Below are 24302 nucleotides of genomic sequence, written 5' to 3'. Positions count from 1 at the left end.
TCAACGCTCTCCTCCAGGCGGCCGATGTCGCCCCTCGTCCCAGCGGGAACTGTGTTGCCCACTTTGATTTGGTACCACCACTACCACTACCACTACCGGGGAAGCCAGATCTTCTAGGCTTCGGGACGTACCGTTAACGCTTTTCCGACCTTCTCAGGTCACTGATAGTGAGCAGTCACTTGGTTTGAATCGAGACCCTGATTTCGACACTACAACCTTCCAGCTTCAAGTGACACAACGGTGGGTGCCTGTGCGTTTATCGAGAAATCCGACGCCCTCATGGAACGGACCAGATGGCACAATGATCTAGTGGCACCCTATGCCATCGTGCCTGAGATGTGTGGTTATGGTCATTCAAAAATAATCCTTGCTTAAACAGACACAAATGAAGCGGAGCACCACATTAGCGGGAGACAACAGTCGTGGAAATCAACCATATTTGCGAACGAACCACTGCAGCAACCTGTTTTGCCACTGAGAACCCCTGTTGTCTGGGCCTACGCCCTCGAGGCTCGAAGCTGTTATATGATAGATGAAAGGTCAGCGCCGGGTATAACTGCGGCTGGGTGACGACTGTCCAATACAATGCTGTTCCAGCCACCAAAATGGCCAAACCACATATTGCTTTCACTTTCAAGGCTGCTGTGGCCTCCCCCTCAATACCCCAGCAGCCTCGGCACACCCTACCGACAAGTGAAGGTGATCATACCCTTCGCTCCATTGGCAAAGTCTACAAAAACCAATAGCTCACCCCAGTGCCCAGAAGTTGACGCTCGCTACCGTGTGTCTCAAGCTTGGAGGGAAGAAAAGGTACCTTAGGTTTAGGTAGGTAGCTCAGGTACTGTTGCCTGTAACATTACTACCTTTGTACGAAGTGCTGTACGGAGTATACCTACTACCAGACCTACCTTAGGTACTAACCTGGAATATATACCTACGTTATTCTAGAAGGCAAAAAGGGTGACGGTATCGTATTGTATTGCTAGACTTGAGGTGCCACCACGGCTGATGCTAGGCTCGCCAATCATATCACGTGGCTGGGCGCCTGTGCCTGCGCCGTCTCCCACTGCTGGGCAGAAACTTCCACTTGTTGGGGGCGAGATTGTTGCTTTCTTTCTCTCGACCCTCACTTGGACCTCCCGTCATCTTCCACCAGTAAGCGTGTTACTTTCCCAGACCCTCCGTGTCTCCATCAGGCCAGAAATGTAAGTCGGTCTGTGGAACTGCTGCCGTCGCCTTTGCGGATAACCCACCTCATGGCCATCACTACTCTCCGTACTGGCAGATGTGGTTACCATTCCACCTCTTTTTACGCGGAACAGAAATGGGAAATGCTCGAACAGCGACAGCGACATCAACAGCGACAGTGTCTTTGTCCTCACCAGGCCGTCAGTAGCCGTGAATAAGACGGGGAAACCGCGCTTGTGCTATTGGGCAATATCGTCGGGCTCGAGGCTGAGAGGAGTTGGGGGCGGTGATGGTGACGGTGTTGTGCTGCAGTCAGCCAGGCTGCTTTTAGCCGTCCGGTCTCCATATCATCCCACCAGGCTGTGGTGGCCACCACAATCGCGCCCTGCTTACTATCCCACTTGTCCATTGCAACTATCTTGGGCATTGGTCCTCTGACGCCGTACGCCGGCCTTCGCAAGCACCGTGTCACCGCTAGGGATCCGAGAGCCGGCTACTTCAGGTCCCCGAATCATACTCTGTACACGCCCACGGCCACGGCAATGACCTTCCCGATGCGAAGACTGGTCTTTTGTGATGTTTCACACCATGGCCCCACCGATGATGGGTTATGTAAGTCCCCAGTGCTGACTGTGGCTGAGGCCAAACTCCGCTATCCACGGATACTGAGTGGAGGCGGGCTATGCAGGCAACGGACATACAGTAGCACGGTTCCGTCGAACCAGTTCGTCAGGCTCAGGCTGACGCTCACGCTCACGCTCTCTCTCTTTCATCACGTTCTTGGCCCTCAATGCAACGCTCATCATTTGCTTCCAGTCCCCTGGAGCCAGCTTTCTCATGGATCCTTGGCCCCTGGAACCCATGAGCTTGTGTCAGACTTCGCTTGAGCTGTTGCTAATCGACTTTCTTCTCAATACCGTCACAAGGTACCGCGATTGGTACTCACCATTACCTTGAACGTCAAGAACCGCCCAGCGCTTGCTATTCAGACAGTCCTTGATTGAATCACCACAGTCGTCTTCAATTGGATCAATCTTCTTGCCTCACTGCTCGACTATAGCGTTACAAGCCACATCTACTTGTACCATATAGGTGCCATACGTTTATCTCCCCCTAGAGGTCACCGAGCCCCTCAGAGCAGATTGACGGACCTTTCTAACTAAACAAAAGCATGCAAAGGCTGTAGAGCGACGCCGATGTTACCCGCCACAGTCGAAAGAAGTTTACCCGTGGAGAACAGCCCCGGCTTATGCCATCAGCATTCCCCATCTGAACCAGCCCGGCCATCAGCAACGCCGTCTATGCGATCAACGAGCCTTGGCTCACCTATTCTTTTGAGTGGCGCTGCCGACCAATTATTGAATCTTGCCATCACAGCGAGTTTGCTTCCATCAGCATACAAACGGAGCAAGCGAGCCTTAAAAAAAGCAGCACCAACTCACGATACTATTAATCGGAGCTGGCCCCGACTGTTAACGAGGGGAACCTTTGTACCCCGGCATTTTCGCACCCTGACACGCCAGACGACAGAACGTTAGGTTCTGTTCGAGAAACAACAAGCCCAGAGTTCCTGTCGAGCTTGCGCATGCAAGCTCGGTCATACCGTCAGTCAATATAGCGCACCAAAGGCCGTCCCAATTGACGCCTCGCAGCTTGCCGGCCTCGGTCTCCGGTTCGGAGCGCTCATCAAACCAAGCCCAGGCTGTGGGATATAGAGGCGGGTGGATCTCGAGCGCAACGAGTGAGCCAGACACTCGCGCGGTATCATATCACGGTTGGCATGAGCAACCTGTATCACGAATCCGTGACCACAATATATGGCGGTTGCAGCAGACAGAGGGCGGACACACAGAAGATCTGCCTTTCTCTGGTCACCAGTATTCCTGGCTTCAGGCTCAACATCAACCACTTTCAATTCAACTACAAGCACCGAATGCACCTCCATTTACATTTCAACCACAACGGTTCGTGGTTTGCGTAGCGTTTCAACGGCTGAATGGCTAACAAGAACTCAAGGATGGCTGCTCATGTCCTCCCTACGCGGGCACCGGAGTTTGTTCCGACCCAGATGTCCTACGGAAGTGATGTCTTCCCCAGTAAGGACGGTTGTACAAGATTCTGGAATTTTTGCACTGACTCTGGAGTAGGTTTCAATAGCCTTCAAACCGGGCATCCCTCCTACGGATCCAACTCCCAGCAAGCTATGCTGATGGTGTCCCCTCCGACAGCCCACTCTGACACATCTTTTCAAAGGCGGTCATCATATTCACCACGGGCGAATCTGGGTTCGGCCGCAAGTCGGGATCGAACGCCTATTCAACATTACAATCCGGGCGCGACGCGAGGGCGCAGTCCCGGGCACAGTCGAAGTGAGATGCTCTTAGCCTACGCAGAGCAGAACCAATTACAGCAATCACAGTCGCTGCCATCGATGGCTACGGTGCCCTCGCAGAGTGGCTCGAACCTTCCGCACATATACGACCAGCCTCCATACAGCATGTCACCACCCGTGACCAATTATGGGCATGCAGATGACGTTTTTGCCTCAGCGGTTCCGCCATCCATGGTAGAGCAGGAGGCGGCGACCTCGATTCAGCAAGAGAATGACGGAGGTCTGCAAGCCTTCTACCCGGTTGCACACACTTCACCGCATGGTCCGAGAATGAGTCTACCTCAGCGGCGGCCGCCAGATCCGCCCAACGCGCCTTATGTGACTGGACCTCCCCAGACTGACCAGCAAGCATTGTCCTCGGCGGGATTGGGCATGCATCCGTTCCTTCCAGTCACTGTGACGTTGGAGTCTTCGTTACCGGAGATTGAGATCAAGCAATCACGGCCCAAGCCGCAATGCTGGGACCACGGCTGTAACGGGAGACAATTTAGTACGTTCTCAAACTTGTTAAGGCACCAGAGAGAAAAGAGTGGGAGCGCGATGAAGGCGGTATGCCCACACTGTGGCACGGAATTCACACGGACGACAGCGCGGAATGGGCATATGACGGGTGGCAAGTGTAAGGGGAAGTCGGACGCCGAAGACTCGAACCGAGTGTAGAAAGACGAGGAAGCCATGATGATTTCTTATGAGGGTGTGAGCCGGAATAAGTCGGTCAAAGGGTGTACTGACGGCCGGATTGGTCGAGCAGAAGCAGGCTGACCATGCTGACGGCGAAATGGACGAGACCAAGCTCAGCAGTGGCGAAGGTTCTATTGCCTTGTACGAGAGCAATGACCGTGAGCCCCAATAACGATGTTAAGGCCGAGGGTCTACAGAAGTACAAGGCATACGGGGTACACGCTTTATTTCCGAGCGGCAAAGCCATTTGGCTAGGGGCCTTGGGTCTTGTAGCGAAAGGTGGTCGGTAGTCAGACTACGTACACCGTACGGAGTATACAGGTTTTGCCGCTCTCTGATGAGTTGGCCACCTGCGACTACTACCTAGTAGGTAAGTTGTAAGTTGAATGCCACATTACATTACGGAGTATCTAAGGTAGGGAGTATCCGTACGTCGTATTGTCTTGGTAAGGCGGCTTCCCCTACCTTAGGGAGTAGGTTTGACCATTCGACCATTTGCTGGATATGGACTGATTTCGCCGCCACGCCCGGTACGCCACGCCACGCTTGCCACGCTTAAGTTATCCTCGTTCTAGTTAATACGTAATAAGCAAGATTCGATGCGATGCGATGCGATGCCTTTGCCTTGCTTCGCCTCGCCCCATCCCCATCTCCCATGCCGCGTTAGATCCCTTCCCTTATGACAGCAAAAGCAAATGGTACCGTCCGTACTCGTACCTGCATGTATGCCTTGCCTTTACCTAGTTAGTAGCGCGGACTACGGACTACGGACTACGGACTACTGAGCAGCTTGTAGGTGGTAGGCTGAGCAACTAAGCAGGGAGCAGGGAGCAGCTTGTTATGATACGAGTAGCAGACTCTAGAGTGCTGGTGCTCTGTAGTGAGTGAGTTCTAGGGTTCAGGTAGTGAGTGAGTGTGGCCTTAGGTAGGTAGGTAAGGATACCGATACCGGTCCCAGTGATTCCTGTACGGAGTACGGAGTACAGAGTACTGGCAGTAATTTAATTGTTAGCTATTAGCTGTGCTAGGCTTTAGGTAGGTAGGTAGGTTCCGCCTTCCTAAAGTAGATTTGAGACTGGAGACTGGAGTTTGGAGTTTGTTAGGGGGCCGGGGGCGAGGGCGGGGGTGAGGGCGAGGCGGAAACGACGAGGCTGACATGGACACAGACACAAACACACACACAGATACACATAGAGACAGATACAGGCACATACCTAGGTACTCCATCAACCTTCCTTACCTTGCTTTAGGTAGCTTACTCCACAAGTAGGTAGGTAGGTACATAGATATATACATAGGTACAGTATTGTATCGCTCGATCGAATCATGTCCACCATTTACTGCAAGGCGTCCTTGATAGCCGTGGCCGTGGCCGTGGCCGTGGCCGTGGCCGTATTCCACGTACCGCGATCCTATCCTGGGGAAGAGGGGTAGGTAAAGGTAAATAAATACTTGTGTATGTATGGCTTGGTACCTGGAAAGAGGACAACACCACAACACCACAAGACAAGAAAAACAGAACCAGAACCAGAACAGAAAAGAAAGACGCCGGACCGCGAATAAATTCAACAAGACACTGACCGCCAACTGGTAAAGCAGAACTGGGATGCTGAGATGAGAGACTAGGACCATTGTGCTCCCTGCCTCCGCCTCCCCCTCCGCCTCCCTTACACGAGCTGACTTGGATCCCGACTGATTGACTAATCGATTGACTGACTGACTGATTGACGCTATATAAACTTCAAGTTCGTTACTCCCCTGCAGTTGTTTCCTGTTGCGCGACCTTAGACCCATTCCGTTTCCATAGCCATGACCATTTCCATATTCAACCATGCCACTGCTGATGGCCATTGTTCGATTACATGCAGCTCCCGAGGCTCAAAAGAAGACTGCACACTTGAGATACCTGACTTGACTCGATGGAACAAAAGCATTGAATGCCATCCCCCAAACCGTTGGAGAAGATCATGCCGTCTTCGGGTCGAAATACGAGCTATGAGCTCCATCTTCGCACAGCCGTGGATTTTGGCTAGTAGTCTCGTTGTTTGGGACCTTTACAAGACCCCCTTGTAACTCTCACCCCCTTGTAGCTCTCAATTGAACCCCTGGCTCCAATTCCTCCGTTCTCAAATCCCTTATAACCGTCCATGCCTTGCCTTGAAAATCGATATCTTGTCATCATAGAACAAAATCTCCCGAAGACGCCAGGTGCGTTTGGGCCCGTTGGGACTTGCGCCTTGTTCAGTCTCTTCCTCGCTGATCTCATCGCCAGTGTCCGAGACCGCTTCGAAGTCACTGTCATCATTCATGTCGCCGTCGCCTTGTTCGTTACTCTGAGATGCATGATGAGCATGGCTATGTGGAAGGTGGTGGTGGTGGTGATGATGGTGGTGCATGGCGTGCGCGAGGAGTCCTCCAGTCGGTCCGTCTTGGTCTGTGTCGACATCTTCCGGAGCATGGTTCAGGCCAGTTAATCCCGTAGAGATCCTTCCCCAGCTCTTGCGTGAATTCGCAAATTCCAAGATCTCAAAACACTGGCCCTGCACGGCCAGATAGCACAGTTCAAGTTCTGGCTTGAGGGCAACAATGTCAAGTACCTGCAAGGCTGCATCGCGAGAATGAACGGTGACATTGACATGGTCTGAAATGTGAGCGATGTGCAACGACCGTAAAGAGGTGGCGTTCGGCAAGCGTCGCAGGAAATAATGCCAGTCCTTGTACTCAACCGACAAGCTCAATTCACGCAGCTTCATCTTGCCGCTGGTAATGCAGGTGAGGAGTTCCCGGCTGAACAACCACCGTTGCCAGTTGGTCTCCGCAGGATCTGGATCATCTATCTTGATTGTGCTGTCGATGAGTAATTTGGTCAAGCTCGAGCGATGCCGTCGAATGACGCTCTTGTAAATCATGTCCATCGTCACTGGGGACTTGTACGCAGTGTTCTCTTGGAAGAAAAGCCATTCTAGACTATCCGGGGCCAGCGTGTCTCTGATGAATGCAATCAGTGAGGGAGATACCATATCGGTATGCAACCGTCTCAACTTCAACGGATAATCCGAGAAAGCTGAAGTAGAGCCTGGAGAGTTGGCGTTGTTAATCGGCGGCCGTTGCATCGTGTTCGGAATCCCAAGGCCGTTGGACGAAACTCTGAACGATGCGGATGACACTCTTCTCCGACTGGTTGGGGTGAACTGTTTTCGGAGCGCTCTCCACAGTTGTTCGTGATTTCGACAGCCCAGCAGGGTGAGAGTAGTCAGTCGTGACCAGTCAATCGCATTGGATAACACCGTGATTGACAGATAGACGCGTTCGATCTCAAGAACCTCCAGTTCTAGCTTTCGCTCCCCATGCTTACCTCTGCCCGAGAGCTGGAATGGACCCCCACCACTTGGAGCATAATTTGTGCTATTGGTAATTTGTGGCTGACTATAGGGGACATTTCGCTTGGTCGGAGCATCCGGTGCCAGCTCTGGATCATCCAAGTCTTGGATATTGTGGGCAGACAACAAAACCCCCAGTTGATTGATATCCGAAGGGCTAACTGGGGTCCCAAGCTCATCTGCCTTCTCTTGATTCGAGGGCTGCACTGTTCCGAAATTGTCGTCGGGCTCAACCTTCCCAGTCTCGACATTCGAGGATGGGCCGCTCTTCTGATGTGTAAAGGGGTCACAGAATCGGTGGACCAGAATACCCAGGATGCCTCCAGGGCGAGGGGACTGATCGCCTAATCCATGCATGAGTGGAGGGAGAACGGGAGCTCTGTCCTCCGCGGGTCGAGCCCAAATGTCAAATTGCGCATGCGTAGCCATCCCGATTCTCAGTTCTCTCAGCTTTCCGAGAGACCTCTCAATCAATACACTCATCTCTTCGGCGTAGGGCAACTCGTCGATATCGAGCACGCTCAGACTCCTCAGAGGTGGTAGGATCGAGAATGTCGGGAACTCGACCCTGGGATATGGCGGAATCTGGAACAGAGAATTTGCAGAGCCGGCAAGGATAGAGGGTAGGTTCGGAGCCTGCGGACCAAGCACGGTACCAGGTGGAGGCGGTGAAGCGAGCGGTCCTTGGTCTTGATTATCGTGCCATCGTACCCATACCCGGTCGAGGCGACATTCTTGTCCGTCGTCACGGTTCCCCAGAGAGGCCAACGCGAGCCAAACATCTCGAAGCACCCCGGTAGGCATGTCCCAAATGAAGGCTTCGAGATTTCGCATCCTACCAACTGCAAGCGCCACGAGAGTCCCCAGCATCTTTCCACCCTCTTTTGTGATGAGATACTCCTGAACCCAGTCGGTGGGTCCATTCCCTAGACTGAACTTCCGAGTATACTGGGCGAAATAGTTTCCACGTCGGATCTTGCGAGGTTTGTTGGACGCTTGCAGGGCCGACTGGTTATGATGGCCACAGTGTGAACATTGATGCTGCGACTGTTGCTGGTATGGAGCCTCCCCAAACACATCTTGAGCCATGACTAAAGTTGCCAACCCATAGGTCAGAGCATCGACTCCTACTCGGTTCTCGAACGTCGCATTCACATCCGGCCAAACGATATCGAATCTGGAGTAGATATGAGGTATTACGAGCGCATGGAGGGCTGAGTGGGTCAAGGCGAGCGACGTAAGATCGTTTGTATGGGTCAACTCTCGCAAGACTGCCTGCAATATGTCGACTGGCAGATCAAGGAGCCGCAGGGGTTGTTTCTGTGCGGTGATGGCATCCCACTCCGACTTCTTCCCATTCAGATGTTTCGCCAACAGTGTATGAGGCTCATCGTCCTTCGGCTTTGAGGGTTCGCCCTGACACTCTAGGCCAGAGTCCATATTGAGGTACACCGAGACAGCTGCGATCGACGTCTTAAAAGGCTGGGAGATAGTGTTCGAGGCACTTAGTCCGATGGTAGGCAACGGTAGAAGGCTCAGAGCATCGGCCCTGAGCCGGCAGAGTCTATACTAGCTGATCATGAGGTGTCACTGTCAACAGCTGTGAGTGGTGGAGGGCATTAACAAGTGAAATGGAATGGCAAGCGGTTGACTCAGGGCTGAGGTTGGGCAGTGAAGAGACCGTCACTCGACTCGAGACGTAAGCGCAGGAGTCAGGGTTGGTGCGGTGCCATCAGATGTACTCGGCAGGACAGGCTTCAAGATGCCCAAATGCATGGTTGCGCGGTTAGAGGCTGGAGGCTGGTGGTAGGTTGGCCGGGAGCTGAAGGGCGCTAGTCCAGGGCGCTTTGCAGGTTAACGGCTGCTAGTATCCACTAGATGGTCCTCTGGAGAGGTACGTCTCAGAGGGATGGTCACTTTAGTGGAACTAATATCACTAGTGCCACTAGTGCCATTTCAGAGTTGGCCTCTCCAGAGGGGGACCCAGGTTGGCACCACTTTACGCGCTCCACGATTGTCCAGATGCGTCGCCCATGCCAAAAGGCCAGGTAGGGATGACATACGGAGTATGATACGAAGCACCTACCTTGGGAGATTCATAGCTGGTCGCCATCCGATGGAAACACACCCGGCTCAGTATTGAGGCCACGCCACCACAAAGCAAATAGTTGTGACTCTTTGACATTTGGAAACAAAAGGGCCTTTGGGGCCTAATTATGGGTTTCCTTTGCCCGGAGTCTCAGCGGTCAAAGGCCTCCTAAGCCCTGCGCTTTGTCTGTGCCACCACCTACTATACATACGACGCGTGACTTGCCGTTTCGCTGTGCTCTTTCTCTCCACCCGCTTTGCTTGCTTTGTGCTGCGCTGCTTGGTCCCGAACGAAGCTGCCTTTGTGCCTGGATTTTCTATCTTGGTAGCCCTGCACCGCTGCCTGATATATTATTTTCCCGCGGGCAGAATCCACCTTGAACAACCTCAATTACTTGCTTCGCAACCACCTACCGTCCTTCTGCCTCAACTGTTTTTGCATGGCTTGAGCCGCTCCAGTTCCCTTCACCGTGCTCTGGCCTGGGGGCCTCAGGCTCACTAGTTATATTACCTCGAAATACCCCGGCAGCATTGAGCTGCCTGCGCTGGTCATCTGCCCCTCATCTACCAGCTTCACAGAAATCACACCACCGCCACCTCCTCCTCCTTCTCCCCGTGTAACCTCGATTGCCGACCGGTACACAGCATCATGATGGACAGTTGCCCGGATGAGGTGCTCCTCAAAATCTTCAACCGCCTGAACTTCAAGAGCGTTGCAAACATTCGCCTGGTCAGCAAACGTCTGGCCGCGGTTGGCGCCGAGGCGTTGGTCAAGAGAGTGCGTTTCCATTGCAGTCAAGAGTCGCTCGAACGTCTCAACACCATCGCCAACCATGATATCTTCAGCAAGTACGTCGACACCATCGTCTTCGAGGGCAACATTCTGGCAAATGTCGGTTGCGTCCACACCTACTCGGCACATTACGAGCTTGAACATCACAAGTATGAAAGACCACAACCTCCTGAGAAAAATGCTACCGCTCGAGAGAAGAGACTGTATGAGCGGAATTTGATCAAATTCAACCACGACATCACGCTCAAATATGACCGATACCGCACGTTCTATGACCAGCAGCAGAAAGTGCTCAAGTCAACTGCCTACGATGAACTCATATCCTCGAGTATTCCTTGCTTCCCAAAATTGAGCAAGGTGGTCTTGTCCACGGTGGGCAGGTGTAAGCACGTACTCTCCCAACGATTCCTGGAAATGTTTGCCGTCGATTGTGCCATGCCAATTGAACATGACACCAAATACACGAAAGAACAGCTCAAACACCTCCTTTTCCCGCAGGGCCGACCTCTCACTGCTCTACACTCTTTGGAAGTGCACGTCGTCAGCCCCAAGTTCTTCGCTGGCTTTATGCCCGGAGACTTGATCTGCCAGGCATTCCAGAACCTGAAAGTCATCGACCTCAACTTTCGACTGGAGAAAGACGACCGTCACGGTCTGGACGCCCTGACAGCCGATCGCTGCTATGGAGACTTGAGCAAAGGACATCTTCAAGACGCGCTTGCAGCTGCCAAGGACCTGGAAGAACTGACCATCAACTTTGACGATTTCGGTTTCTACGGAGCCTGTACAAACATGCAGCAGATTTTGGGTGATCATGCCTGGCCTAATCTCACAACCTTAGACCTCGACTGCATGTCGACCAGTGAGAGCTATCTCCTTGACATGTTGACACGCCAGCCAGCCCTTGAAAAGCTCCGACTAGGCTTCATTACTCTCGAGGGCGGACGATGGCCGACTACCACCATGCATATGCGAAAAAACTTGACCCTCATCGAGTTCTCGGCACATGGACTCCTGGAGGATTCGGAACAGATGTACCCTATGCATTTGATCGACGCTGAAGCTTACATTCTCGATTATGCACATTTCAGTCTGGCGGCTGCTCTCGACCTGTATGTCACGGATGGATACGACGAAGAGGATGAATATCATCCACTGGAGGACAGCGAGTTTGCCGATCCGGAGGAGTTGCGCGAAGAATACGGCCCATTTGAAGACACAGACTACTCCGAGATGGACTGCAGCGACTAGACAAGAGCATCCATGCTTGTGCCTCAAATGCCGGCTGATGTATTATATGACCTTACGACTTTTCTGAGCATCATCTGTACAGTATCAAGAACTGCATTTTATGAGAGACGGACGACAGCAGATACCCCTCGTGAGCTTCCTTGTTCGATCTTTTTCTGTTTCGGGTGCCTCTCAATGCAGGCTAGACGCCGATATGTAGGGTGGGTTGTTTCAAAAGGCAACGGTGCAAGGGTTTGTGAAGATCGTGTTCGACGTCACCTGGTGTGAAGACACGGCAAGATCAGACGCAGCTTGCCTGTACGGAGTACGGATGGAATTGCTCTAGATAGACAAGCGAATCAATTGATGAGTTCCTTTCGGTTCAGTGTGTGTCTTCTTCACGGAGAACCACTTTAGGGGTGTAGCCTTGTGACAAGACCTTCGTGGACCGGCTGAACCTCGGCACGACAGGAAGCTCGCAGGACGAATTCAGCGGCATAACGATTCGGTTGTTCTCAACTAATTACAATATCTGATACTTGACTGACTGTTCGAGACGCCCCCAGCAGCGATGCGTTCGAGCTTACGTCTCCTCGCGGCCCCGGTGACCCAGCCGTTTCGGCCTGGACAGCGCGCTCCTACTCTGGCCCTCCTCCCACCCATTCCTCTGTATCGACGACTGTTGCGCATCCACCGCAAAAAGCTCGGTGCGGAAGAGCGCATCTTTGGCGATACCTACCTCAAAGCGGAATTCCGCCGGCATCGAGACATCGAGAACCCGCTTCATATCGTCGGGTTCTTGACAGAGTGGCAACAGTATGCACAACAGCTCGAGGGAGATGATTGGAAAGACCGAAAAATCGAGAAGGATCTCTTAGACAAGATGAGCGACCAGCAGGTTGGACAATTGTATGAGCTCATGCAAGCCATTCAGAAAAGGGGTCGGGATAGTGTAGATGAGGAAGAGGAAGGCACGATTTCACAGGCGATTGACGACGCCACGGCCGGTATTAAACACTCATGAGCGAACAAAAGTAATCGACAATTATACAGCAGACGATTAAAAACCATGAGTTGAATTGGCATCAAGGCGGTCATTCTCTACATCTGCCTGGGAAGTGAAGCGACCAGTGACAAGCAGCTCCCCCGTATGCTCAATGGACAGTGTCAACCCAAACGACCATCTACCATCAAGGTCACCACACTCGTCACAACATCTTCTGGTTCTTCGACAAACACGGCAACTTGAAAACTATGCTTGAGATTGGAGACGGTCCCGCCGCTCAACAACGTCCTCGACAGGCTCGAAACCCTGATCTTACACATTCAAACAAACGACTCCAGACCGAAACGACGACGATCACTGCTACCACCGTCGCCGACGAGATCGACCCTGCTGACGCCATTTGATCCCACCTATGCCTTGAACCATAATGTGCCAGGTAGAATCTCATAAATCGCAAACCTGCGGTCACAAGTGGGCAACGATTGTCAAGCACTGCCACGAGGGTGCAGGGTTCAGCGAGAATTCTGTGCACGCATTCACCAGAGCACGAACGGGCCTCTTTCAACCGAAATACATTCCTGCGCCGGCGGGGAGTTGCCCGAATTGCGACAAGAAAGGGGACTATGATGCGAACGAGACACGCATGATCTTGGGGAGGAAAGACAAAGAGAGCAGGGGGACGTTGGGAAATGGCTACACGATGACAGATGGGTATGGAAAGCCGTTGCCTGTGTCGGGCTCCTACTCCCAATCCCGCCCTGATGGATACAGGGTCAGTTCCTGTGGCATGACCCGCGTGTCTGTGCCTCCACCAGGATACGGATGTGGTCTCGGCAGGTGTAGCGTGATGTGATGGAGGAAGACACGATTCGGCGAAGAGAGGCCAGTAGATTAAAAGTGCAGCTGTACATTAATATTGACATCACGGACTGGTACTGTGGCAGCAACCTGAGGAGAGAAGACGATAGACCACTGGTATACAAGCCAGCCTGCGGCAATTGTTATTATTGTACAACTACCTACCTACCTACTTATTGCCTACAACTGTTGTGATCATACTGTGCTCCGTATAGCACTCCCACTCCCGCTCACGCTCACTTCCCGCTCGGATGTGAATCGGCGTGTATCGCAGAGCGTACTCGGGATCATGCATGGCGTCCGTTGTGGTGGCATCCAACACCAAGCACGCTCGATCACGCCATCTCCCCACCCGATTGGATCAACATCCACCCCTCCTCTGGTCGCAGCGAATGTCGAGTCTCGCCCTGAGCAATCCTGACGGGCCTTTTGAGGATCGGAGATGGCCTTCGGCGAGGGGCCTAGAGGATTGAGGAGTTCTCGTCGTTTATAATATTCAAGATGCTGCCGAAAATTTTCCCTCCTCCAGCAACATCGTCAACAAGAGCGTTGATTGAGCAAGTGCAACACAAAGTCCACCATCCATCCTAAACAGACACCAAGAGGCACGCACCTCTTTGCATCTGACACATCTAACATCCAGACTTAACTGACAAGATGGCGCCCACCGCGGTCGACGTAGCGGCCCAGACCCCTCCCCCCAGCGGCGTGGCCAGCAAGAGTGCCAGCAGCAAGCCAGTCGACCTCTCCATCTTCCCGGACGGATTCAAGACGTCGGGCCAGCACCCTCCGCTCTACGACCAACTGTATCCGTACAGCGCGTTTCCCAAACACATCACGGGCCCGACGGTGTGGTCGGCAGAAGAGTACGCAGCCCACCCAGAACAATGGACGCATGTGTTCTCGCCGGAGGAGATTGCCGAGCTATCGGCGGCGGCAGACCAGTTCATCCAACAAGGGTTGCCGCTGACGGGGATCAACCCTAGCAACTTCCCGCTGCCGGGGCTGGCGCCGTCGCTGCGAGCGATGCGCAACGAAGTGATCAACGGCAAAGGCTTCATCCTGTACAAGGGCTTCCCCGTGGCCGAATGGGGCAACGCGAAGAGCGCGGTGGCGTACATGGGGCTGGGCACATACATCGGGTACCCGGTGAGCCAGAACGGCAAGGGCCACATCCTGGGCCACGTGAAGGACCTGGGCGAGGACAGCACGCAGATCGACAAGGTGCGCATCTACCGCACCAACGCGCGCCAGTTCTTCCACGTCGACGACTCGGACGTGGTGGGCCTGCTGTGCATCGCGCGCGCCGCCGAGGGCGGCGAGTCCGACGTCGCCTGCGTGCACCGCGTGTGGAACATCCTGCAGGAGGAATACCCGGACGTGGCCGAACTGTTGACCCAGCCGGTCTGGTACTTTGACCGCAAGGGCGAAGTCTCGGTGGGCGAGGAGCCGTACATCCGCACCAGCGTCTTCTACCTGGAAACCCCGGACCCGGAGGACCCGAGCAGGGAGCAGCGCGTCTATTGCAAATGGGACCCGTACTTTGTCCGCTCACTCTCCCGCTTCTCCGACAAGGGCATCATCCCGCCCCTGTCGCCGGCCCAGGTCCACGCCCTGGAGACGCTCGAGGCCGTGGCCGACCGCGTCAAGCTGCACATGGTCCTCGAGGTCGGCGACATCCAGTTCGTCACAAACACCCATATCCTCCACGCCCGCACCGCCTACAAGGACTACGCCCCGCACACCGGCATGCCGCGTCGCCATCTGATGCGCCTGTGGCTGAGTTGTCCTCTCAACGAGGGCGGCTGGAGACTGCCTTTCCACGATGTAAATGAGAGGAAGAGAGGCGGCATCCAGGTCGACGACACCCCACCCGTCGCGAGGTTGGATGCCGATTGATTGATAGATTGGTTGGTTGGTTGGTTTGCTTTGGTTTGGTTTGAATGGCGCTGATTGATGGCGATGGGAATGAAGAATGACTGATCGATCAAGAACCAGAGCAGAGCCGTGTCGACACGTCAACCCATGACCAAGACCGTTCGAAGTCTAAGTCCGGTCGTCAACGCATTACTGTTCGAAGTCTAAAGTCCGATCGTTGCCCGATGGTCATGTGGTATGTTTGTTATATTATATAGATCTAGACAATTCACAAAGAGACAATGGCATCGCATCGCATTGCACTGCACTGCACTGGGATTGGGAGATGGAGCCAGATCGACGCGCTGTATGATACGAGTACAGAACCATTAGACTCTAGACTCTAGGCTGTTCACAGTCCAGTCACATTTCTTGTCTTTCTCTTGCCTTCCCGTTCCCGTTCCAATTCCTTTGAATTGGATGAAGTGACGGCTAACTTTGAATTGGATGAAGCGACGGCTAACTTTGAATTAGATGAAGTGACGGCTAAGGCTAAAGTTGACTCATGCTAATAGAATAGAATAGTACAATACAATAATTGCTGCATACATGCATTCATGCGCATCCTGCATACTGCGCCGGTCATACCCGTTTAGACAGGCTCTAGAGGACATAGACTGTATGTAGTACAAACGGAGATACTAGAGGATATAGACTGTATGTAGTACATACGGTAAGGTAGATCAAGGGCAGGCAGGGCAGGCAGGGCAGCGTTACAACACCCATCATCCTTCTCATCTAGTGACCATCTATCACATCACATCTCATCTCATCTCATCTCGTGGTTGGTGTACTTGGATTGGATTGGATTTGGATTTGGATTTGGATTTGGATTTGGATTTGGATTTGGATTGTTTATTTGGTATTTTATGAAGAAACCTTGTACGCTCCGCCATGGGCAACGTGCAAAACACCCTCTTTGATCATGCCGGCCAGAAACTCCTTCAACTCCTCGTTGCTAAATGGAAAACCTCCGGGCACGACGATGCCCAACATCATGGCGATGCGCGGCAACGGCATGGCGCCCTGGTTGGTCAGCATACTCACCACAAACTGGTGGTACATGGCCATCTTCTGCTGGCGCTCGGCCTCTTCTGCCTCCTTGGCCGCCTGGGCCGCTGCGGCTTCGGCAGCCACGGCGGCGGCGGCGGCAGTGGCGTTCGAGTCGTCGGCCCGTCTGCCCGCTCCTCCTGTTGCTCCGGCCGCTGCCGCTGCTCCTGCCGCTGCTCCCGCATCGTCGCCTCCGCCCATGACGGCGTCGATGCCGGCAGGTAGTCGCTCGAGCACGGCGAAGGTGTCTCGACCGACTTCGGTCAAGATTCGTTTCGAGACCCAGAAGATACAGGCCGACCGGATCAGGGTCGGCGACATGGCCAGTTCTGACGCCAGGCTTGTCACGGTCTTCTGGGCCGGCGACGTTGCGAAGCCAGCCTCAGCCTTGGCCTCAGCATTGGCGTCAGCCTCCTGGAATGCATAGATCACCACGGCTTGCCAAGGCAGCACCTCGTCGCGGTAGAAGCGGTCCTCGAGCTCGAGTTCGACCTCGACCTGCCCGATGGCGTTGAGCCAGGTCAGTTTGCGCGACTGCTTTAATGCTTCGAACCCTCGCTCGTACGTCTGCTGTTGCTCCAGCACCACTTGGGGCACGTGGAATGCCTGTTCTGGCACCGTCGGCCAGAAGAGCCGCGACAGAATCTTCGCGTGGAGCTGCACGTCGTCCGCCTGGCGCGGCCGGCCCCTGTCGTCTTGCATGCCTTGGTCCCGTCGGATCACGTTGTCGACTTTGCGTGAGTCGAGCACGTCTCGCAGCATAACTTCGCACCCTTGCAGCGCCGCATCCCCGAGTCGGATCTTCAAGTGCTCCAGCACGCTGATCTCTTGGTTGAAGTCAGCCTTGTTCTTCAGCAGACGCTCTGCCAGGGTGTTTTGGAGTTCCTTGACAAACACGTCCTTGGTGTCGAACAGCGTGATCAGGCTTCCGATCACGTCAATGTTCTTGGACTTCATGTAGTCTGGCGCCGCGTCCACCGGGTCCGGCACCCAGTCCATGTCGTTCCAGTCAAACTCGCTGGCGTCGGCACCTCCGTCTTGAGCGCTGTTGTTGGTTAGCTCAACCGCCAGGTCGGCGAGTGTTTCGGGATCCGGGGTGGAGGGCTGTCCATCTTCGTCTACAGTGTCGCTGAGCAGCCCGGCCACGATCACTTTGACCGTATCCTCTCGTTCGCGCAGATAACGCCGCACCTTCTTCGCGACGCGGTCGAGTAGAACCCCTTTCGGGTCAAGAATGCGGAACGACCGGATGACTGAAATGTAGACTTGGAGGATGTTGATGGTGGATGCACCGGGGTGCAGAAGTCGTGTTTGGAGGACATTGGCAAAGTTGTGTGTCAGGTAGCTCCTCGTGGCAGGGTTTGTTGTGAAGTGTCTCAAATCGTCGATGGCTGGCGCGGTGGTATCCCAGTCCACAACAATGTCGAATAGCTCGTCCACCCGCAGAGCGCCCAAGCGCGCAGTGGCCATGTCTTTCCACTTCTTCGCCTCGGCATCCGGGACAGAGATGGTGCTTGATGCTGCTGAGCCGTCCAGGCTAGCGAGCGCCTTCTGGGTGATCCTCGCAAACAGATGCTGCACCCAGAATTCCAGGTGAAGGTGAAGACTGTGCCGGTAGACTCCTGCATAAGACCAGGTCACAAACTCGGTCATCAGATCATTAAGCACGGCGGCCAGGAGTTTCTTGAGTGGTTCAGACCCCACCACGCTTCTCCATCTGGGTAGATTCCTCCATAGCGGAGACTGAGCCTCTTCTGCATCCTGGGCGGCGTGGTCCGCTAAGGTTGGATGCCGGATCTGGTCGGGCGGCGAACAGGACTCGAAGTGGCTGTGAAACGGTCCGCCCAAATTCGGAACCCATCGATCTTGTCCGTAGATAAAAGTTTCGTCACCAATACCGAGCAGAGATCTGAGAAGGGCGTGTAGGGTTGCCTTAGTGTCTGGGATTGTGGAGAGCGCCGCCGGGGTGAAGCGTTGCCGGTATTTCGGGGGTTTGACCCAGGACGGCGAGAAGACTGAGGCGAAAACTCCGCCGGGCGGCGAAACCGGGGCGAGAGTCTGAACGGTCGACATCACTCCGGCAACACCAGCACATCCATGGTCAAAAGTGTCGTCGCCGATGGTGTGTGGTGATAGCAGAATGCGTACCTATGTATCTGTTGTTCTGTTGTGAGCAGAGAAGGAGAAGGGAGGTTGACGCGCAGCGAATCAGACACGGGACGCGGTCGAGGGGCCGAGAGATTAGATAGGATGCAGCCTGCGCTCACGTGCGCTCACAGTATTACGTAATATCAGCTATCACTCTTCACTGCTCTCAGCCTTGTCTTCACTACCCTCAGGCTTCACTCTTCACTCTTCACTACCCTCAGGCTTCACTCTTCACTCTTCACTACCGCGCAGCAATTAATTAATTATCCCCTGATATATTGTAATGGCTGAAATCCCTTCAACAATCAGCCAAAAACCTGTTCTCCTGACCAAATGGTCTAGTTGTCAGCGCCATTACAAGAAGGTTGAGTCGTCTGCAGTGGGTCACGTCGGTTCAGACATAAGTGATCAATTAATTAATTAATTGGTCCTCTGTTTCCGAGTCCCCTGCTACTTCTTCAAATCACCAGGTAGTGGGGTCACTTGAAAAGCTCGAGTGGCAGCAACTGACTATAAGGTCAGGAGTCCAGGTCCTAGGTTCGATTGCGACAACCCGCAAAAAAACAAAAAAAAAAGGAAATCAATTCACTTCCTTCGGAAAAACCCGCTCTTCCTCCTAGAGAGCTGGTTTCACTTCCCACAACCCCCTAACAATGGGGCTTGTGGAAAAAGTTTTTTGCCATTTTGGAACAGAGTTGTGATTGGGAACAGGGAACAGATTCGAAAATGCCGGTGCGTGCTGGTGTTATACGGTAAGCAACACAAGTCGCGTCTCTCTCGCAGGCCTGGACTCTGGTCTAGGCGAATGCGGTGTTTTTTGTTTCAATTCCTTCACGCTTACATGTACTACGATGTCCCTGGCATCACCCCGAGTCCTTCAGTTTTGTACGAGGCTGCGGGAAAGCTTCAAATGATCGCACAATCCATCAACATCTGCTGTGGCCTCGAAACATACATATACCAGGCAGGAGTATCACATCCAGTACCAGAATCATATTCAAGTCGGCTCCCGAAGGGGTCTCAGATACTCAGTTCAGGGACGTGTAATGAACACTTTGTCACCTTGTTCCATCTATACACCCTCTACCGGGCTCGAAGGGCGATATCATCTGTGATACGTACTTGGGCCCTAGGACCCCTGACTTGGCCCCTAGAGTTCCTAGTTTCCGGTGTTTCACATATTCGGGGTGCCTAGTCCGGGGGCTCAGTCTCGGTTATTGTTGCCAGAGCGGCTAAGGCTTAGGTCTCACTGCTGCCTGGAGTGCCACAAGCCCGCCTAGGAGTTGTTCTACAACCGCCTTCCACCAAAAGACAAACAATGGTGATTTCTCTTTTCTCCACGTGTCAACATCAACACAATAACAACAATTGGTGTTATGCCGGCCAAACTTCAACTCTCTGACAAGCAAATCTCTTATTCGGATGTGAAGGACGACGAATCGAACGTATTGCATAAAATCGCGGTATGGGATCGACGGTGCAAGTTCTTTAACCACCTATATCGAAATCAGACCGTTCTCCATGCAATCACTACGCATCATCTTGGATTGCATGTCCAACTATGCAAGGTAGCAGAGCCCGAAGAGTGGATTTACGGCAGCTTCAATGTGTGTATTCCGGTCTCCATTTCCAGCTGGAACGGACAAGCAACGAAAAGGGTGATCATTCGATTTCCACTACCGTATAAGGTGGGCGGCCCAGAGAATGCGGACGAAAAGCTCCGTTGCGAAGCTGGCACCTACATCTGGCTTCAGCAAAAGTGTCCCTCTGTCCCGATCCCTCGCCTATATGGGTTCGGACTCTCGACAGGTCAGAGGGTAAGAGGAATACGAATCGTTCATGATTAGGTTTTACGAACTTACTCACCTCACGTTAGTTTACCGCCATCGAGCACCTCCCTCTCCTTCTCCGGCTGGCACACCATTTCTATCGCCGACTCCTCAGCTGGCTGAAATTACCCGTCCCGTCGAGATACATTCGTCATGGGGGAGCGAGATTTGACTCCTTAGGCTCGGGCTATCTACTGATCGATTATATAGAAAAAAATGAGGGTCAAATGCTGTCATGCACATGGCACGAGAGGTATCAAGAGAAGGGGCTACGCAGGAATCTCTTCCAAAACCTATCCCGGATCCTGTTGAACATAGCTCAAGTGCCCCTTCCGCGCATTGGTTCCTTCACCGTGGACAATCACGGATTCTTACATTTGGCTAACAGGCCACTGTCGCTGGTAATCCATCAGCTGGAGAATGAGCAGATCCCGGTGGATATTCCTCGTCATCTAACCTACACTTCCTCGGACTCTTATGTGATAGATACGCTAAATTGTTTACACGATAGTCGGTTACGCCATCAACCAAACGGTGTGAGCGACACTGGAGACTGTATCTACCAGATGTCGGCTCTGGCCGCCATGAAAGCGACCTCATCACTTTTTCTACGACGCGACCTCCGCCATGGACCTTTTGTTTTCAGCCTGACCGACCTACATCAAAGCAACATTTTTGTCGATGAAAACTGGAATATCACATGTCTGATTGATCTCGAATGGGCTTTCTCCTGTCCTGTCGAGATGATCCACCCTCCTCACTGGCTCGCGAATCAGCCTATCGACCAGATGGACGAGAAGATATACGACCCCGTTCGTCGCGAGTTCCTAAATGTTTTGGAGACAACCGAGCAGGAGCTTTCCATTCAGCCTCGAGACAGACTTTCCCTTGTTATGGACCAAGCATGGGAAATGGGGACTTTCTGGTACACTTTGGCTCTTCGCAGTCCCATGGGGCTTGTTCGAGTATTCTACGATCACATCCAGCCGATACTCGCCGAGGGGCACGAAGACAACGAAGAGTTTTACACGATTATGATGGAATATTGGACCATTCAGACAAGTTCATTCATTAATAAGAAACTCGCAGATAAGGAGGACTATGATAGGCAGCTCCGTCAGGCGTTTGAGGACAAAGTGGAAGTTCCCCGTTGAGGTACTTTCGTTTCCTGTTTGTGCGTGCGAACGATCTTGGTTTTGAGGTTCCTTCTTTCAATGCCGCTTCTCCGGCCTGTCGCACCGCCTTGTCGAGGGACTCCAGCCCCTTCTGATTTCTCTTTGCTTTGGCGGCATCTGACGACGAAGAAGGTTAGTTTATGGCTTCAGGCGGTGGACTCTGACACCGGTGTTTGTCTCTTCAGGAACGCCGTCGTAGGAGTCTGAGCGTCGATCAGCCATTCCTCTTGATGGCAGTCGGAATGTTATTAGTTGGAAGGCTGCCTCTCGATTAGCAAGCAGTCAAGTACTGACGAGAACTGTCGCTTATATCTTCGGGTATAATGCTATGGAAACAACAAGTTGGTCATTCGGGTATAATGCTATGTGAATAACAAGGTGATCGTAGAACAAGGTGATCGTAGAACAAGGCGTTCACTCCCCGTGGGAAGCTTTGTCAAAAAATGGACTGCAAGGAATGGGTCTGGGTCTAGGTCTACATAACCGAACACGTATTGTACGATGATAGGCAGTCTGAAGCTGCAGGGTGCTCTCGATCGTCTTTGCTGTCTTGAAGGTTGGGAACACGCATCGTCGTCATCATGCGGTTGCAAATGGCGCAGGATCTTGCTGTAGACTAACAGCTACATTGGACTCTCCATGCTCCTTGTTGCCATTACTGAGTACAGCGTTATCCCTTGGTATATACTCTATACCTGCTCTTTGTCAAGGTTGAAATGTTCCAAGTTCGCTATCAAAGGTTGAAATGTTTCATGTTCGCTATCTAAGGGGTACAGTATAGGGGAAGCCCAGACTATAGTATGGTATGCCTATACCAGCCTTGTGGTTAAAGAACAAGGCTGGGAATGCCTAAAGCTAGTGCCCCTAAGCCTAAGTTTAATAACACCCTTAACGTCCCAAATGTCGGCGGAGGCAGCCTTTCGACGCCTTAGGCATTCACGTTTGGATTTGATTTCATTTTTCTTGTTCTCGCGTTTGACGATAGAAGACCCTAGCCTCATATTCATTCGCCGACGATTTATGCTGGGTTGTTTCACCACGTCGACCTGGGATGTTGTGGTAATAATATGGACATTGATTTCGCAGCCTGAGGCCTGAGGCCTGACTAAGCCGAAGATTTCCCGCACTTCAACCTCGTCTCCCTGAGCGAGTCAGAGACAGCAAGAGATCGTTCCCCATACATGATACATGATACATCCATCCTAAGCCTGTACGACACTCCAGTACATACCTACCAACAACGGCTTAGGGGCCTGCTGCTTACTACCCATACCCCAGCTGCTCAACGATTCGGGTTCGCTGCGGCCTTCCCAAGCTCTGTCCAGGCAGTCGTCGTCCTCGTTCTCGACCGACCAACGTCGAGGACTAACTATGCTACCGACGCCGTCAACCTCGCACGTATCGTACGATAGGATCTACGAACCAGCCGAAGACTCGTATCTGTTTCTCGACACGCTCTCGTCGGCCTCCGAGACGGCATGGCTGCATTCACGCTTCAATCCCGCTTCTGCGTCTCTGTCCGACGACAAGGCCAACACAACGACATCGACATCGACATCGACAGCGAGACTGACGCCAACACCAATACCAACATCAAAACCAACACCACTGTTGGTCGAAATCGGTCCCGGTTCTGGCGTCATCATCGCGTTTCTAACAGCACACGCGGGCCTGATTTTCGGCCGTGACGTGCTGAGTCTAGGCGTCGATGTCAATCCACATGCGTGCCGAGCTGCTCGGACGACCGTGGAGAAGGCTCTCAGCGAAGCAAAGTCGACGAGGGGCAAGCAAACGGCAACCAGAACGCCGGAGAAGGACTCATGTGGTGGTGGCGACGGCAACACTAGTCCTCCTCTCAGCAGTCTATATCTGGCCTCTCTGACAGGCGACCTCGCGACTTCTCTCCGACCAGGTGAGGTCGACGTGCTGATCTTCAATCCGCCATATGTACCGACTGACTCTGTGCCGGACATTGAAAGGCCTGGAAATTCAACACCAGCACCAGCACCAGCACCAACACCAATACCGGCACCAACACCAACACCAACACCAGCGGCCGTGGACGTGAACGTGGATGTGTCCGCAAGTGTGAATGGCACGACACCACCCGACGTTAAGGCTACGCGCGCCTTGACGTTCGAGGAATCGTCGCACCTCCTCGCCCTCTCGTACGCCGGCGGAGTGGACGGGATGCAAGTCACGACCCGGCTCCTACATGAGCTTCCACGCGTCTTGAGCCCCAGGGGCGTCGCGTACATCCTGTTCTGCAGGGGCAACAAGCCGGAAGACGTGAAAGGCTGGATTCGCGACTGGGATGACGGCAGCGGCGGCAGGTGGTCGGCCGAAACGGTCGGCTCGAGCGGCAAGACGGCCGGCTGGGAGAAGTTGGAGATTGTAAGGATATGGAGAGAGTAGATATTCTCTGAGAGTCTTCTCCTCGGGTGTGAGTGTGAGAGGGTGAGAGTGTGAGAGTGAGAGTAGGGAGTCTTCTCCCCGGGTCTGAGAGTCTGAGAGTCTGAGAGTTGAGGGTCTGAGAGTCTCAGTCTCAGGGTCTGATATATGAAGAA

At 53.2% G+C, this 24302-nt stretch overlaps 9 protein-coding genes across 9 annotated transcripts; 7 read left to right on the top strand and 2 right to left on the bottom strand.

Moving 5' to 3' along the window:
• Positions 1 to 3685: 3685 nt before the first annotated feature.
• Positions 3686 to 4203, top strand: A1O3_02429 (uncharacterized protein; the record flags this gene model as incomplete). Its single annotated transcript, XM_007732569.1, has 2 exons — positions 3686 to 4070; positions 4100 to 4203. 2 exons carry the CDS (start codon positions 3686 to 3688, stop codon positions 4201 to 4203), a joined length of 489 nt encoding a protein of 162 aa, XP_007730759.1.
• A 2193-nt stretch (positions 4204 to 6396) lies between these two features.
• On the bottom strand, positions 6397 to 9081 carry A1O3_02428 (uncharacterized protein; the record flags this gene model as incomplete). The annotated part of the gene is made up of 1 exon (XM_007732568.1): positions 6397 to 9081. One exon carries the CDS (start codon positions 9079 to 9081, stop codon positions 6397 to 6399), a length of 2685 nt encoding a protein of 894 aa, XP_007730758.1.
• Positions 9082 to 10381: 1300 nt separating this feature from the next.
• A1O3_02427 (uncharacterized protein) lies at positions 10382 to 11773 on the top strand (the record flags this gene model as incomplete). The annotated part of the gene is made up of 1 exon (XM_007732567.1): positions 10382 to 11773. The coding sequence occupies one exon, from the start codon at positions 10382 to 10384 to the stop codon at positions 11771 to 11773; it is 1392 nt and encodes a 463-aa protein (XP_007730757.1).
• Positions 11774 to 12323: 550 nt separating this feature from the next.
• On the top strand, positions 12324 to 12776 carry A1O3_02426 (uncharacterized protein; the record flags this gene model as incomplete). Its single annotated transcript, XM_007732566.1, has 1 exon — positions 12324 to 12776. The coding sequence occupies one exon, from the start codon at positions 12324 to 12326 to the stop codon at positions 12774 to 12776; it is 453 nt and encodes a 150-aa protein (XP_007730756.1).
• A 409-nt stretch (positions 12777 to 13185) lies between these two features.
• A1O3_02425 (uncharacterized protein) lies at positions 13186 to 13527 on the top strand (the record flags this gene model as incomplete). The annotated part of the gene is made up of 1 exon (XM_007732565.1): positions 13186 to 13527. A coding segment is annotated over one exon (342 nt), but the record flags the coding sequence as incomplete, so codon positions are not given.
• A 746-nt stretch (positions 13528 to 14273) lies between these two features.
• A1O3_02424 (uncharacterized protein) lies at positions 14274 to 15515 on the top strand (the record flags this gene model as incomplete). The annotated part of the gene is made up of 1 exon (XM_007732564.1): positions 14274 to 15515. One exon carries the CDS (start codon positions 14274 to 14276, stop codon positions 15513 to 15515), a length of 1242 nt encoding a protein of 413 aa, XP_007730754.1.
• An 885-nt stretch (positions 15516 to 16400) lies between these two features.
• Positions 16401 to 18656, bottom strand: A1O3_02423 (uncharacterized protein; the record flags this gene model as incomplete). Its single annotated transcript, XM_007732563.1, has 1 exon — positions 16401 to 18656. One exon carries the CDS (start codon positions 18654 to 18656, stop codon positions 16401 to 16403), a length of 2256 nt encoding a protein of 751 aa, XP_007730753.1.
• Positions 18657 to 20107: 1451 nt separating this feature from the next.
• On the top strand, positions 20108 to 21714 carry A1O3_02422 (uncharacterized protein; the record flags this gene model as incomplete). Its single annotated transcript, XM_007732562.1, has 2 exons — positions 20108 to 20548; positions 20608 to 21714. 2 exons carry the CDS (start codon positions 20108 to 20110, stop codon positions 21712 to 21714), a joined length of 1548 nt encoding a protein of 515 aa, XP_007730752.1.
• Positions 21715 to 23106: 1392 nt separating this feature from the next.
• A1O3_02421 (uncharacterized protein) lies at positions 23107 to 24150 on the top strand (the record flags this gene model as incomplete). The annotated part of the gene is made up of 1 exon (XM_007732561.1): positions 23107 to 24150. The coding sequence occupies one exon, from the start codon at positions 23107 to 23109 to the stop codon at positions 24148 to 24150; it is 1044 nt and encodes a 347-aa protein (XP_007730751.1).
• Between the last annotated feature and the right edge of the window lie 152 nt (positions 24151 to 24302).

Source organism: Capronia epimyces (assembly GCF_000585565.1).
Source record: "Capronia epimyces CBS 606.96 chromosome Unknown aczIQ-supercont1.2, whole genome shotgun sequence".
Lineage (NCBI taxonomy): Eukaryota > Fungi > Ascomycota > Eurotiomycetes > Chaetothyriales > Herpotrichiellaceae > Capronia > Capronia epimyces.
The sequence above is the reverse complement of the archived record's forward strand: the minus strand, read 5'-3'. Positions and strand labels throughout refer to the sequence as shown.